We start from the raw sequence: 16,425 nt of genomic DNA, 5'->3' as shown, positions 1-16,425 counted from the left end.
GCCCCTCCATAGGGTGCTGAGCCCCTCCACAGGGAGCTGGGCCCCTCTATAGGATGCTGAGCCCCTCTATAGGGTGCTGAGCCCCTCCACAGGGAGCTGGGCCCCGCATGGAGTCAGTGCCAGGCTGTGAAGTTCCCTTGGCTTTCATGGAAAATAAAGAGACGAGTCCGGACGCTCCGATCCCTGCGGGGCTGCGCGGGGGCTGCTGGATCACGGGGGAGGGACACCCTGGATGGGGACAGGGGGAGGCCACCCCCATCCCGTGCCCTTATCCCGTGCCATATCCTGCATCTCCCTCCCAAAACGAGGAAGGGGAAGCAGGCGAAGGGCAGCAGAGCCTGCGGGAAGCGGAGCAGCGTCTCAACCTCGGCCCCGCCGCCGCGTTCCGGAGCTGTCGCAAACCGTGGGTGGAGTTTTTTGGGATTTTTTTTTTGTTTTTTTCCCCTTCCAATTTTCCCTTCTGCTCAGGCTGGGTGGTCCCTCCCGCGGAGGGAGTCGGGATGCGGCCCAGCTCCAGCTCTTTGTGTGCGGCCGGGAGGCACCGCCGGCTCTCCCAAAAAAAGAAAAAAAACACCAACCCCGTTCTCTTCCCCCAAAAATCCGCCTCATCCCCCCGCCAAAAAGGGGGTTGTTACCCAAAAATAACCCCATTTATCCCCCCAAAAGTGACTGTTCCTCTGAGGAACGACACCTCCCCACGAAAAAAAAGTGATTTCTCCCCTCTCAAAAGTTAGTTTTCTCCACAAAACTCCCCCCCCCCCAAGCGCTAATTCTCCACGAAAAAGCGAGTTTATTCCAAAAAGTAGCTGCTCTCCAAAAAACTGGCTTATCACCCCCCCAAAAACAATTTTTCCCCCCCCCCAAAACCCCTGTCTTTTCTTGCCAAAAAGTAACTTTTCTCCCCAAAAAGCAACTTTTCTTCCCCCGAAAGCGACTTCTGTCCCCAAAAAGTGACTTTTCTCTCTTAAAAGGTGTCTTTTGTCACCCCCAAAGTGACTTCCCCCCCCAAAAAAGTAACTTTCCCCTAAAAAAAGGAACTTTCCTCTGCAAAAATCAACTTTATTCCCCCCAAAACCTGTTTTCTCTCCTAAAAGTGACTTTTACCGCAAAAATGTAGCTTTCCTATCAAACAAGTAACTTTTCTCCTCAAAAAAGTGGCTTTTGTTCCCTAAAAGTGACTTTTACCCCCCAAAAAGTACCTTTCCCCTCAAAAAAGTAACTTTTCTCCCCCCAGGAGTGACTGTTTTTCCCAGAAAACTTTTCTTCCCCCAAAAGTGACTTTTATCCCCAAATGGAAACTTTTCTCTCCCGGTCAAGTGACTTTTTTCCCCCCAAAACCAACTTTTCTCCTCCCCAAAGAGAACTCACAAGAAGGAACACTTTCCTCACTTTTTAGTGACTTTTTCCTCACAAAAAGTGACTTTTTCCTCACAAGAAGGAACTTTTTTCTTCCATGAAGGAACTTTTCCTTCCAAAAAGTAACTTTTTCCTCCCCTAAAGTGACTTTCCTTTACAAAACCCCCAACTTTCCCCTCACTTTTTAGTGACTTTTTCCTCACAGACAGGAACTTTTTCCTCACAAAAGGGAACATTTTCCTTGCAAAAAGGAACCATTTCCTCACAAAAGTGATTACTTCCACACACAAAAAGTGACTTTCTAACTCACAAAACCGACTTTTTCCTCACAAAAAGTAAGGTTTTCCTCACAAAAGTGACTTTTTCCTCAAAAGGAACAACTTTTTCCTCACAAAAAGTGACTTTTTCTTCACAAAAATTGCATTTTCCCTCCACAAGTGTGAACTTTTTCCTCACAAAAAGGAACTTTTTCCTCCCCCTAAGTGACTTTTCCCTGACAAAAAAAAGTGACTTTTTCCCGACAAAAAGCGATTTTTCTCCTCACAAAAGGGAACTTTTCCCCTCAACTTTCGCCTCACTTTTTTCCTCACGCAAAAAAAGGGGACTTTCTCTTCGCAAAAAAACCCCCGCAGTTTCTCCTCCGCAAAAGCGGCTTTTTCCTGCCAGAAATGAACTTTTCCCTCGCCCTAAAGCCGCTTTTCCTCCCCCAAAAAAACCCGCTTTCCCCCTGCTTTTTTTTCCTCCTCGAGCGCGACTTTTTTTCCCTCGCGAAACGGGAGCTTTCTCCTCGCCTGAGCGACTTTTCCCTCACGAAAAAACAACCAAAGGAAAAAAAAACAAAACAAAACAAACGCGGCTTTTCCCTCGCCCTGAGCGAAGAGACTTTCCCCTCGGTTTCCAGCGACTTTTCCCCTCACAAAGAGGCGAGTTTCCCCTCAGGAGCCCGCGGCTCTCCCCTCACGCTCGGCCCTCCCTCCCCTCCTTCCTCTCACGGATCCCGCCCCGGCGGGGGGCGCGGGCCGGGCCGGGCCTGGGGCGGGGGCCGAGGCGGGGCACAGGAGCCGCGGGGCCGCTCCGTTCCGCTCCGCTCCGCTGCCGGCCGGCCCAACAAAGGCCATGGCGGTTCGCTCCGGGCCGCCCTGAGCCCGGCCGTGCCCCCCGCCCCGGGATGCGGCGCTGGGCCCTGGCCCTGGCGCTGGCGCTGGCGCTGGGCGGGCGCTGCTGCCCCGCGGCCCCCAACGCCTCGGCCGGGCCCCCGCGCTGCCGCCGCCCCGCGCCCTGCGAGCGGCTCCGCTTCGGCGCCTGCCTGGGCTCTGCGCTGCCCTACGCCGCCACCTCCACGCTGCTGGCCAACGACTCCGCCTCGCAGGAGGAGGCGCACGGGAAGCTCCTGCTCTGGTCCGGTACGGGACCGGCAACCGGGACAGGCCCCGGGGTGGCCCCCGGGATGGGGGGGGTGTGCGGGGTTGTGTGGGGTGGAGAGGGGGGAAACGGGCACGGGGGGATGTGGGATTGAGGCGGTAGGGAGGGGGGTGTTGGGGATGTTGGGGGGCTGGGGAGGGGTGAGGTGTAGGGGGGGAGCGGTGTGGTGGGGGAGAGGGGTGGGGGCAGTGTAGAAAACTGTGTAGGAGGGGAAAGGGGATGGGGACAGTATAGAAAACTGTATAGGAGGGAAAGGGGATGGGGGCAGTATAGAAAACTGTATAGGAGGGGAAAGGGGATGGGGACAGTATAGGAAACCGTGTAGCAGGGGAGTGGGAAGGGGAACGGTGTAGAGGGGAGCAGTAGAGTGGGGGACAGGGGATGGGGGCAGTATAGGAAACTATATAGGAGGGGAAAGGGGATGGGGGCAGTATAGGAAACTGTATAGGAGGGGAAAGGGGATGGGGACAGTATAGAAAACTATATAGGAGGGGAAAGGGGATGGGGACAGTATAGAAAACTGTATAGGAGGGGAAAGGGGATGGGGACAGTATAGGAAACTGTATAGGAGGGGAAAGGGGATGGGGGCAGTATAGGAAACCGTGTAGGAGGGGAGTGGGGATGGGGACAATATAGAAAACTGTATAGGAGGGGAAAGGGGATGGGAGCAGTATAGGAAACTGTAGCAGGGGAGTGGGGATTGGGAACGGTAGAGAGGGGAGCAGTAGAATGGGGGACAGGGGATGGGTACTGTGTAGGAAACTGTATAGCAGGGGAGGGGGGATGGGGACAGTATAGGAAATTGTGTATCAGGGGCCTGGGGATGGGAAAAGTGTAGAAAACCATGTAGCAGGGGTGTGGAGATGGGAACAGTATAGAAAGCTGTGTATCAGGGGCCTGGGGATGGGAACAGTGTAGGAAACTGTATAGGAGAGGAGTGGGGATGGGGACAGTATAGGAAACTGTATAGGAGAGGAGTGGGGATGGGGACAGTATAGGAAACTGTGTATCAGGGGCCTAGGGATGGGAACAGTGTAGAGAGGAGCAGTAGAATGGGGTACAGTGAGATGAGTACGGTACAGAGGGGAGCAGGATAGTGAGGGACAGGGGATTGGTGCAGTAAAGAAAGCTGTATAGTAGGGACTGCAGATGGGTACAGCATAGAGGGGAGTGGTAGATTGGGGTACAGGGAATGGGTACAGTATAGAAAATTTTGTAGCAGGGGCCTGGGGATGGGTACAGTGTAGAAAACAGTATCAGGGGACTGGGAGTGGGTACAGTGTAGAGGGGAGCAGTGTAATGGGGGCCTGGGAATGAGTACAGTATAGAAGGGAGCAGAATAGTGGGGGACAGAGGACAGCTACAGTATAGATAAACTATAGCAGGGGACGGGAGATGGATACAGTATAGAGGGGAATAGAAGAGGGGGGTACAGGGGATGGGTGCAGGATTGAGGGGAGCAGGATAGTGGGAACCTGGGGATGGGTGCAGTATAGAAAGCTGCATAGCAGGGGAGTGGGGATGGGTAGAGTGTAGAGGGGAAGAGTAAAGTGGGGTACAGGGGATGGGTGAGTGAAGAGGGTGAGCAGGATAGCAGGGCTCTGGGTGTTGGTGCAGTATAGAAAACTGCATTGCAGGAGAGTGGGATTGAGTGCTGTGTAGAGGGGGAGCAGGATAGTGGGGGGCAGGGGGTAGGTACATATACAAAACTGTACATGGGGATGGGTACAGCAGAGAGGGGAGCATGGGGTGCAGGGGATGGGTGTGGTATAGAGGGAGAATGGTACAGCAGGGGCCCAGAGATAGGTGCAGTGTAGAAAACTACAGGAGGGTCAGGTGATGGGGACAGTGGGGAGGGGGACAGGGTAGTGGAGGCTCTGGGTGGGTGCAGAAAATGTGTAGCAGGGGACAGGGAGCAGGTACAGTATAGAGGGGAGCACAGTAGTGAGGGATAGGGGATGGGGACAGTATAGAAAGCTGTATAGCAGGGGAATGGGGATAGTTGCAGCGTAGAGGGGAGCAGTAGATTGGGGTACAGGAGATGAGGGCAGTATAGTGGGGTGGACACTACAGAAAGCTGTATAGTGAGGACTGAGGATGGGTACAGGAGAGAGGAGAGCAGGACATTGGGTACAGGAGAGGGGTATGGTATAGAGGAGGAACAGTATAGCATCGCCCCAGGGATGGGTACACTATAGAAAACTCTACAGCAGGGGGCAGGGGATGGGTACATATAGAGGGGAGCAGTATAGGGAGAGATTGGGGATGGGTACAGAATAGAAAATTGTATAGCAGGGGCCTGGGGATGGCTTCAGTGTAGAGGGGAGCAGTAGGGGGGTACAGGAAATGGGTACAGGTAGGGGAGGAGCAATATAGTGGGGGTCTGAGGGGGGTACAGTATAGAGGAGAGCAGCATAGAGGGGGTCTAGGAATGGATACAGTATAGAAAACTGTATAGCAGAGGACTGGAGATGGGTACAGTATAGAGAGGAACAGGGGATAGTGGGAGACAGGGGATATGTACAACAGAGGGGGCCAGGGTAGAGTATAGAAGGGGAGCATTATAGCAGGGGACAGGGGATGGGTGCAGTATAGAGGAGAGCAGTATAGCAGGACACCATGGATGGGTGCAGTACAGAGGGGAGCAGTGTAGCAGGGGACCAGGGCTGAGCCCCTGGTGGCACACATGACACCCCAGAGGTGTTACAGACTGTCCGAGTGCAGTGTGTGGGTGCTGGTGCTCCCCCCCAACCCCCCTGGGCTCTGCCCCTTCCCCGTGGGGCCGTGGGATGGGGGGATGGCAGGAGGTGTGTGTGCCTGGGGGGGGGTGACAGCGCTGTCCCCGCAGGCCTGCGCAACGCCCCGCGCTGCTGGGACGTCATCCAGCCCCTGCTCTGCGCCGTCTACATGCCCAAGTGCGAGGATGGGCACGTGGAGCTGCCCAGCCAGACCCTGTGCCAGGCCACCCGGGCGCCCTGCACCATCGTGGAGCGCGAGCGGGGCTGGCCCGACTTCCTCAAGTGCACGACCGACCGCTTCCCCGAGGGCTGCCCGGTACGACACGGACACTTTCCCCCTCACAGGGCAGCAGGGGGAAAAAAACGTCACTTCTTGGGAAGGGAAAGTGGCTTTTGGGAGGAGAAAGGGGTTGGGGTTGTTCAGCCTGGAGAAGAGAAGGCTCGAAGGAGATCTTGAGCCCCTTCCAGTGCTTAAAGGGGCTGGAGAGGGACTTGGGACAAGGGATGGAGGGATAGGACATAGGGAATGGCTTCCCAGTGCCAGAGGGCTGGGTTAGGTGGGATATTGGGAAGGAATTGCTGGCTGGGAGGGTGGGGAGGCCCTGGCATAAGTTGCCCAGAGCATCTGTGGCTGCCCCTGGATCCCTGGAAGTGTCCAAGGCCAGGTTGGTCGGGGCTTGGAGCAACCTGGGATAGTTAAAGGTGTCCCTGCCCATGGCAGGGGAGCTGGGACCGGATGAGCTTTAAGGTCCCTTCCAACCCAAACCATTCCATGATTCCATGATGATGATCCAGTGAAACCCATCTATCCCCTGCCCTCTGCTGGGGACTGATGTCCCCCTTCACCGTGGGGGTATCTCCTCCTCCTCAACGACCTCGTTTCTCCTCCGGCAGAACGAGGTGCAGAACATCAAGTTCAACAGCTCGGGGCAGTGCGAGGCGCCGCTGGTGCGCACGGACAACCCCAAGAGCTGGTACGAGGACGTGGAGGGCTGCGGCATCCAGTGCCAGAACCCGCTGTTCACCGAGAAGGAGCACCGCGAGATGCACATCTACATCGCCGCCTTCAGCTCCGTCACCATCTTCTGCACCTTCTTCACCCTGGTGAGGCGCGGGGTGGGGAGCGCGGGGAGGTGCCCCCGGGAGGGCGCGGGGCACCAAGCTTGTCGCTCTCTCCGCCCTGCCAGGCCACCTTTGTCGCCGACTGGAGGAACTCCAACCGCTACCCCGCCGTCATCCTGTTCTACGTCAACGCCTGCTTCTTCGTGGGCAGCATCGGCTGGCTGGCACAGTTCATGGACGGCGCCCGCAACGAGATCGTGTGCCGGGCCGACGGCACCATGCGGCTGGGGGAGCCCACGTACGTGCCAGCCTCCATCCCCACGTGCTGAGAGGCGTCTCTGACACCAAGGATAGGTGCAGGATAGAGGGAGCAGTGTAGCAGGACACCATGGATGGGTGCAGGACACCATGGATAGGTGCAGTACAGAGGGAGCAGTGTAGCAGGACACCATGGATAGGTGCAGCACAGAGGGGAGCAATATAGCAGGGGACAGGGGATGGGTGCAGTATAGAGGGAGCAGTGTAGCAGGACACCATGGGTAGGTGCAGTGCAGAGGGGAGCAGTGTAGCAGGACACCATGGATAGGTGCAGGATAGAGGGAGCAGTGTAGCAGGACACCATGGATAAGTGCAGTACAGAGGGAGCAGTATAGCAGGACAACATGGATAGGTGCAGTACAGAGGGAGCAGTGTAGCAGGACACCATGGATAGGTGCAGTATAGAGGGAGCAGTATAGCATGGGACAGGGGATAGGTGCAGTATAGAGGGAGCAGTATAGCAGGGGACAGGGGATAGGTGCAGTAGGAGCCCAAGGAGGGCTTCTTGGGGTTTGCTGGCCTCTTGGGAGCCGGGGGGGTGAGACCCCCCTTCCTCCTCGCTGTCCCCTCGTGGAGGTGGGTGATGTTTCTGTCTCGCCTGCCCCCGTAGGTCCAACGAGACGCTCTCCTGCGTCATCATCTTCGTCATCGTTTACTACTCGCTGATGTCGGGAGTCATCTGGTTCGTCATGCTGACCTACGCCTGGCACACCTCCTTCAAGGCCCTGGGCACCACCTACCAGCCGCTGCTGGGCAAGACCTCCTACTTCCACCTCATCACCTGGTCCATCCCCTTCGTCCTCACCGTGGCCATCCTGGCAGTGGCGCAGGTAACGGGGTCACTGTCCCGTGGCGGTTCCCTCCCAGGGTGATGCCCACGGGGCCAGCTGACCCCCCTGTCCCTGTGCCCATCCCTGCCAGGTGGATGGTGACTCTGTCAGTGGCATCTGCTTCGTGGGCTACAAGAACTACCGCTACCGAGCCGGCTTCGTCCTGGCACCCATTGGGCTCGTCCTCATCGTGGGGGGCTATTTCCTCATCCGGGGTAGGTGTGAGCCCAACTCCCTGAGGGGGTGGGGGCACCGTGGGTGTCCCCCCACCCTCATCCCCTCATCCCTCCACCGCAGGGGTCATGACGCTCTTCTCCATCAAGAGCAACCACCCCGGGCTGCTGAGCGAGAAGGCGGCCAGCAAGATCAACGAGACCATGCTGCGCCTGGGTAAGGGGGTCCATTGGCACCATTCCCGTGGGAACTGGGGTGGGAGTGGGGAAATTTTGTCCCCTGAAGCCAGACAGCCCTTTCCAAGGGGTAGTGGCAACGGAGACAAAGATGTAGTGATCTGACACAGCCCCAGTGCAGCGTCTTTGCCCTGGTGTCGCTGGGGTTTGGCTGAACCAGGAACGTCCCACTTCTCTTCCAGGCATCTTTGGCTTCTTGGCCTTTGGCTTCGTCTTCATCACCTTTGGCTGCCACTTCTACGACTTCTTCAACCAGGCGGAGTGGGAGCGCAGCTTTCGGGAATACGTCCTGTGAGTGGGACACCGGTGTCATCCCGGCACCTCACGCTGCTGAGTGGGGATCCCCGTGTCCCCCACCAGTGCTGCCACCACATCTCCACCCTGCGGAGCTGTGGGGGGTCGCTGGTGTCCCCCCTCCTCACAGCCGGTGTCCCGTGTCTGTCCCCTCAGGTGCGAGGCCAACGTGACCATCGCCACGCAGACCAACAAGCCCATCCCGGACTGTGAGATCAAGAACCGGCCGAGCCTGCTGGTGGAGAAGATCAATCTCTTCGCCATGTTCGGCACCGGCGTCTCCATGAGCACCTGGGTCTGGACCAAGGCCACCCTGCTCATCTGGAAGCGCACCTGGTGCAGGTGGGACACCCCGAGGGCATCACCCCAGCTTCGTGGGGCCCTTCCCGCCCCATCCAGCGTCCTGAGATGTTGGAAGATGTCCCCAGATATTTGTCCCTCAGCTCAGTGAGTTGTGGGCTCAGCGGTGTAGGAATGGGGTGGCCTCTCACACCCCGTCCGTGGGACACCTCCACCCCCAGGGGACCCATCCAGTGTGTCCCCCAGACTGGTATCCCCGTCCAGAATGGGAGAGGGAGATGGGGAGGGTCCCCGTGCCCCTGGCTGTGACACCTGAGCCCCGCCACATCCCTGCTCTGACCCTCCATGTCCCCAGGCTGACGGGGCAGAGCGACGACCAGCCCAAGAGGATCAAGAAGAGCAAGATGATCGCCAAGGCCTTCTCCAAGCGCAAGGAGCTGCTGCGCGACCCGGGCCGGGAGCTGTCCTTCAGCATGCACACCGTGTCACACGACGGCCCCGTGGGTACGTGCCCGTGGGAGGGGACTGTCCCAGCAGCACCCCGGGGCACCCAGTGCCCCCCCTTGACCAGCCTCCCCCTGTCATTGCAGCCGGTTTAGCCTTCGACATCAACGAGCCGTCGGCCGACGTGTCGTCGGCCTGGGCCCAGCACGTCACCAAGATGGTGGCCAGGAGAGGGGCCATCCTGCCGCAGGACATCTCTGTGACCCCCGTGGCAACGCCTGGCAAGTTCCACGTGGGGAATTTCGGGGGGAAGGAGCCGGGCTGAGGGGTGTTGGGGATGTGCAGGGAGGCAGAGCGGGGGGCTGGGGCTGGCGGGGGGCACAGGGCAGGATGTGACCGCTCTCACCTGCCCAATCCCACTTCCCGCAGTGCCGCCGGAGGAGAGGGCCAACCTCTGGATCGTGGAGGCCGACGTCTCCCCCGAGCTGCAGAAGCGCAGCGGCCGCAAGAAGAAGCGGAGGAAGAAGAAGAAGGAGGTGGACCCGGGCCCCGAGCACTGCCTGGGGGGCTCCACGGCCCCCCTGGCCCCCAGCACCGTCCCTCGCCTGCCCCGCCTGCCCCCCCAGCCCTGCCTGGTGGCCTTTGCCCCCGATGTCCTCCCGGGGCTCCCGCCCGGCCGGCCCGACGCCGCCTTCTCCGGGGTGCCGTGGGGTGGGCACCGCAGAGCCAACGTCTTCCACCTCGTCAGCAACCCCTTCTGCCCCGAGAGCGGGTCCCTGGAGGAGGAGAGCCCCGGGCCCAGCCCCGGGCGCTGGCAGCACAATGGGGGCCCACTCTGGGCCCCCAACCCCGGGGGGCTGAGGACTCAGGGCCGCCGGGCCGGGCTGGCCCCCATCCACTCCCGGACCAACCTGGTGGAGGCGGAGCTGCTGGACCCCGACTCGGACTTCTGAACCCATCGGGGTGTTGTGAGGGGATGGGGACGCCTGGGGTGAGACCCCAAGGCTCGGCCAGCGCTGGCAGCCTGTGAGGGGACACCAGAACACACCTCATCCCAGCAGGATCCATCCCGACAGCCTGGCATGGCCCGATTCTCCCATCAGAGCGGGCACTTCTCCCTCCATCACCCAGACTTGATGCACACCCCAGCCCAGCAAGAAAGGTTTCGGGGTTCCCTCCAGCATCACTGCGAGAAGAGAAACGGGCTGTCAGTGGAACAACCCCCCCCCAGGTCCTGCAGGGATTTAAGGACAACGGGGACACTCCCTTTGCAGGGGACCAGCGGGACCAGCAGCGGGCGAGCGTAGATCAGGGTAGATGTTGGGGTGCTTTGTCCCACAGCTCTGCCCCACCCACAGCTAGAGGTACGTAGAGCTCACAGACACTTGTGCCAATAGGGATTTTTGTGTTACATTTGTTATTTTTTACTCTTTGTACGGGACACCGGGCACGGCTCCGCTTGGGCGCTGCAGCCGGGAGCGGGGTGAGCCCAGTCATGGGGCGACAGCAGCGGCATCCCTGGGGTGCCCCCCTTTTTCTGGGCCCACCTCTCTTCCTTCAGGGGTCCCGAAGTGCCTTCCAGCTTCCCAGAGAGCTGAGCCAGACCCAAAGCAGAGAGGGTTGGTGGGATGGGAGATGGGAAGCGCCTTGGGGTGCACGGGCGCTCCCCGAGCCACGGTGCAAAAAACCCCCCAAAAAAAACTTTGAAACCTCGGGGTGACCAACCCCCTGAGCAAACTTTTTTATTATTTTTTTAAGAAACTACCCCCCCTCCCCAAGTTACAGGGAACCCGGCTGAGCCCCAAGGCAGGAGGACTCCGGTCCCTGCTGGTGTTTGTATCTGCCCATTATCCCTGTTCCTGTTTTTATCAGATCCCGGGAGGCTCCTGGTTTTCTCGCTATCCCAGTGACCTCCACGGGTTCATTTTTGCTGTGTAAAGGAAAACCCTCCTGTATCAGTATTAAATTTACCAAGTTTTCATTCCCAGTGGCTGCCTTGGGCTCTTTGAGGAGGGATCAGTGCGGGAAAACATCAGGGTGGTGGGGGCTTGTCCTGTGTCCAAAAAACCTCCAACTACCTTAAAAATTGCTAAAAGCTGCTTTAAGCTGCTTTAAAGTGCTTAAAACTGCTTTAAAGTGCCTCGAAAACTGCTTTAAAGTGCTCTGAACCCCCCGTTTCCCCAGCAGAAGGCAGGGGTGAGGGGCTGGAAATGCCTGTGAGTGCCACAGGGAGATTTTTGGAGGCACTGGCCGGGCTCTGGCAGCAAAGTGGGAGCTCTGGGAGGGCCCTTTGCCAGCAGGTGGCACTACGGCCTTAAATATCCCCAAATACCACTTTTGGGGGGCTGCTGGGTGCCTTGGTGGGGTCCTATAAGGGCATCTGATCTTTCCCATGGTGCTGGGTGGATGGTGCTTTTTAGGGATAAATGCTGCTTTGGGAAAATATCCCTTTTTATTTCACTTGGGAATGATGCAGCCAAGTGCTGGGTTATCCCAGAGCCCAGACCCTGAAATTTGGGTGGAATTGGTCAGTGAAAGTGGCATTTTTCCAATGTTTTTTGGAGGGCAGGATGGGCTCACTCTGCTCCAGAGTAAAGGCTGGGTTGTCCAGGGTGAAACAAAATGTTTCTCTTTATCTATCTTTTAAATTTTTTTGGCCTTTTTTTTCTCTTTATATATACCTATATTTTATTTTTGTGGGCTTTTTTTCATCTCCTTTTATGTATTTCATTTCTGTAGGTTTCTGTTCCTAAATGATTTGCCATTTTGAACCAAAAAGGTACAATACTTAATTTTGGAAACAACAGGAGATGTCGTGACACTGTCACCTCCCCTCTGTTTTCCCTCCCCTAAAAAAAGCCACCTCAATTTGGCACACAGGGACAAAGCAGTGAGTTTTTAAGGAAGGATAGAGCATTTATCCTGGGAAACACCCCATATTCCTCACCAGAGGCTTGGAACATGGAAGCAGCGTGGAAAAAATTGGGAGCAGCCACCAAACCTCACTATTTAAATAGCGATGATTTAAATAATGACGGTTAAAAGGGATGAAACACCACCCATCAGGGGACAAATTCAGCCCAATTCCTGATTCCTGCTTTTCCCTGGGAGCACTGAGCACCCACACCCAAAAGCAGCTGGTGCTCGTGGTGGGGATGCTGCCCAGGCTCAGGTTTTGCAGGAGAATAAGGATAACTGGGAATAAAAATGAAGAATAAGGTGGTGGGGAGGTGCCTTTGCCTTCCCTTTTCCACCTTACTCCTGTCAGAGCACAGACACTGCCATGGGTTTTCTGGCTGAAACCCCATCCAGGGAACCACCCTTTGGAGCAGGGAAAGCCCTTACAATGGGATGTGGGACCAGGGAAGGGACCGGAGCCCCCCGGGGTGGCCGATCCAGGACAAGGCTGGATCACATTTCCCTGAATTTTTCTGCAAGAGCATCATCTCCCTCCGACTCCTTTGGCAGCAGTGAAGGTCCTGGCAAGTTATAAGGAGCTGAGGGACAAATCTCCTCCCTTGGGTGACCCAGGTGTCACCCACTGGCTGCCAAAATCCAATTAATTTCCCTGGCTGTGCCTCGAGTATCCTTGGGGAAAAGCTCAAGTGCTCCCATGGGAAGTGCAGGAGATCAAACCACAGAGAGTCTCAGGTCTCCCCAGCACCCCCAGAGCTTTCACTGGGGCAAAGCAGGGAGAGTTCAAGAAATCTGGATGATATTCCCTGTGAATCCACTCAGCCCCTCATCCCCAGGGACAGAGGCTGGCATTATCCATCCGGCTGGTTGCCTTTGCCATAATTAAATGAAGGAAAACTCTGGATAGGCCAGGCTGGTCACAGGGATGTTGCCAGGAGGAATTGATGGCTGCAGGAAAATGGGATTGCTGGAATCAGATGGGCAAATGCTGAATCATCCGAAAATCATCCAAAATTCCTTTCAGTGGGACAGAGGGACAATCAGAAGGGAGAATGTTATAGGGCAGTATTGATTTCCAGTTTGGAATTATATATCCTGGCAGGATGACAACCGTCTTTTGGCGTCCAGGAGGGTGCTGGTGTCTTAAAGAATTGAAAAACTTCCATAGAAATCTCTTTTTTTCCCCTCTTTTCTTCTTGCCTGGAAGGCTCAGCTGTTGCAGGGGTGCTGGGAAAAGCTTCCCTGCAGCTGGATCACTGCGGGTCTGGAGAGGAGCCGGTACCATCCCAGTTAACAGCAGCTTGGCTGCTTTGAACTGGGAGGAGGGAAGTGAAAAGGATCCACATGGAGCTGTCCTGCCCTCTGTCACACTCCTGGCTGCTGATCCCCTATTCCAGCACTGGTTTTAGGGCTGAACATCACGGGAATGGGCAAACCAGGCTGTGGAAGTAAGCAGTCCTGCCTCTGGCATTGCCACATGATGCCAACCATTCCCCATGGCATGGTGTGGTTGGATGGAGGATTTCAGGGAATGTGGCCAATCAGGAGGTGAATGGCTCAGCCACACTCGATTTTGTGGCTGTGGTGGGGGAGAAGAACTTGGGTTTTCCTTCTTTGTTTGAGATCAAAGTGTGGGTGCCCACACAGAGCACCCCCATGTCCACCTGGGATTTCTTCCATCCTTCCACCCTGGTTGTCACCTGCCAGAGAAACCCAGAACCCCTGAGGTTGGAAAAGCCCTCCCAGCCCATGGATCCCCCCTGTGCCCCATCCCCACCTTGTCCCCCAGCCCAGAGCACTGAGTGCCACGGCCAGGCCTTCCTGGGACACCTCCAGGGCTGGGCACTCCAAACCTCCCTGGGCAGCCCCTGCCAAGGCCTCACCACCCTTTCCAGCAACAAATTCCTCCTCAGCCCCAACCTGACCCTCCCCTGGCACAGCCTGAGGCCGTTCCCTCTTGTCCCTCTGTCCTCTTGAAAGCCAAGAGGAGACACATCTGACATCCATGTCTGACCTTGCTCTTCCCTCACCTTTGGGCTATGATTGGCTCCAGTTTGGGGGATAACGTGCCTGTATCCCACCTCTGCTCCACACCAACTTCCAGGCAAAGGCATCCCGGCCTCGCTGCCCTCCCCACGCCAGCCCCAACCTCCCTCTGGCACGGCTCTCACAGAGCCCTGACTGCTCCAGCTGCTCCATCCTCCCTCACCAAACAGCCTCTCCCTTCCTCTCCTGATATCCCTTGTTTTCCCAGATAAATCTCCGGGCACAGCCCAGCACTTTGCTCCGGTCGTGTGGATGTCTGGAAGGTGTGACAGCATTTATTTAGGAGGGGTTTGTGCCATGATGGGATGGAGACACGTCCAGTTAGCATCGGGGGTTTTGGGTGTGCTGAGATCAGGGCAGGACCTTTTTCCTGGGAAAACACCTCCCCACTTGAGGACTGCACCCTTTAAAAGGGCAGGAGGGTGAAGATCCCGACCCAGGTGGGCGATGTTGGTCCAAAGGACCAAACTCGGGGTCAGGATTTTGCCTCGGTCAAGGGGGGGCAAAACAACCTGGCATTTTTCTGTCGGACCGGGAGATGATAAATTCTGGAGGATTTCTGCCGGCTCCGGGTTAGCACAAGCCCCTCTCCGCAGCAGGAGCTGCGATTTGCTCGAAGCCTGCTCTGGTCTCGCAGCGTCGATGGAAGGGGAGGGATATTCATCTGCCACAGCTTCAAATCCCTCCCACAGCGGCTTTCAAAGAGTTCTGTTTTCAAAGGCCCCTTCTGAGACTGAAATCAGCCCCGAGACCGAGTTTTCTGATCCTTGGCAGAGGGAGAAACGTGCTGTGGAATCGGATCCTGATTTTGCTTCAGTAGGAAACAGCGTTAGTTCAGTAAAGTCGGGAATTCTCATCACTTTCCGAGCACAGAGTAATGCGCTGCTTCTCCTTTAACTCCAATCCCCCTCTCACATTCCTCCCGTCGTCCTCTCCGATGCCTCGGAGCCCATTAAATGCTTTACAGCCCTTTCTTTCCTGAAATCCTTCTTCGGCTTCCAGGTTTCGCTGCCCGCTCCTTCCATTGCTCCACTCCTTGATTTTTGGGGAGGTTTCTGTGAGCTCCCCCCTCTCCTTTCTCTCCCTCTCTCTCTCTCTCCTCTCCCTCTGCTCTCCTCCAGCTCATCCCAAACTCTGAGCTCCTCCGGGGTTTATGAGTGACTTAACTTGGGAATTCGACACTCTTGCCAGCTGTTTGTCCCTCATGTTTCCAACTCCTGGCATTTCTGGTGGACCTGAAGCTCCCCTCAAGCTTGCAGAGTTTCATGCCTTTCTGTTTCCCAGCCTTTTCCACATCCCTCCTGCTTGGCCGATCACATCCCTGTCCTTTTGTCTCCAGCTGGCCCAACATGTTGGATTTGACCTCCTTCTGCATCCACACAGCCCCAAAACCACGGGCTTCAGTCCTTGGCATGTGCTCAGAGATACTGCAACAACCCAGTAATGATAATGATGATAATGATAATAAACAGCTGCTCTGGGCAACCTGTGCCAGGGCCTCCCCACCCTCTCAGCCAGCAATTCCTTCCCAATATCCCATCTATCCCTGCCCTCTGGCACTGGGAAGCCATTCCCTGTGTCCTGTCCCTCCATGCCTTGTCCCCAGTCCCTCTCCAGCTCTCCTGGAGCCCCTTTAGGCCCTGCAAGGGGCTCTCAGCCCTCCCTGGAGCCTTCTCTTCTCCAGGGGAACCCCCCCAGCTCTCCCAGCCTGGCTCCAGAGCAGAGGTGCTCCAGCCCTGGCAGCAGCTCCGGGGCCTCCTCTGGACTCTCTCCAGCAGCTCCACGTCCTCCTGCTGTTGTTCCCAGGGCTGGAGCAGCTCTGCAGGGGGGTCTCTGCTGAGAGGGCAGAGGGGCAGAATCCCTCCCTCCCCTGCTGCCCACGCTGTGGGATCAGTGCAGGGCTGGGTCATGTCCGGCCTCTCACCCACCAACACCCCAAATCCTTCTCCCAGGGCTGCTCTCAAAAGAAATAACAATAATAAAAGGATGAGTTTGCATTCCTTAAGAGGCACGTTCCCAAAGAACTGGATTTAGAAAAGGCGGCTCGTTGCTGCCTTGTGCCTGTGGCTCTGTGGTTGGCAGACCTGGCAGGACAGCAAGTTCCAGGCTCCCTGTGCCAGGAGGTTGCGGCTCCTCCTTTCCATGGGTTTTCCTGGCACACCCGGCCCAAGGAACCGCCTGGCTGACACTGGGAGGATGCAAAGTCTGATGAGTGATCGAGTTCAGAGAAGGGAAGGGAGCTGGGAAGGGTCTGGAGCAGCAGGAGAGGCTGAGGGAGCTGGGGGGGCT

At 56.9% G+C, this 16,425-nt stretch overlaps 1 protein-coding gene across 1 annotated transcript; it reads left to right on the top strand.

The window, feature by feature from the left end:
- The first annotated feature begins 2,509 nt into the window (after positions 1 to 2,509).
- SMO (smoothened, frizzled class receptor) lies at positions 2,510 to 11,161 on the top strand. The gene is made up of 12 exons (XM_027705817.1): positions 2,510 to 2,759; positions 5,627 to 5,832; positions 6,411 to 6,620; positions 6,704 to 6,876; positions 7,507 to 7,726; positions 7,818 to 7,941; positions 8,024 to 8,116; positions 8,319 to 8,427; positions 8,587 to 8,772; positions 9,086 to 9,234; positions 9,321 to 9,455; positions 9,604 to 11,161. Exons 1-12 carry the CDS (start codon positions 2,525 to 2,527, stop codon positions 10,125 to 10,127), a joined length of 2,364 nt encoding a protein of 787 aa, XP_027561618.1. The 5' UTR covers positions 2,510 to 2,524; the 3' UTR covers positions 10,128 to 11,161.
- Positions 11,162 to 16,425: the final 5,264 nt, after the last annotated feature.

The sequence above is a fragment of the Neopelma chrysocephalum genome, unplaced genomic scaffold (genome assembly GCF_003984885.1).
Source record: "Neopelma chrysocephalum unplaced genomic scaffold, ASM398488v2 Primary Assembly neopelma1_353, whole genome shotgun sequence".
Classification (NCBI taxonomy): Eukaryota; Metazoa; Chordata; class Aves; order Passeriformes; family Pipridae; genus Neopelma; species Neopelma chrysocephalum.
The sequence above is the reverse complement of the archived record's forward strand: the minus strand, read 5'-3'. Positions and strand labels throughout refer to the sequence as shown.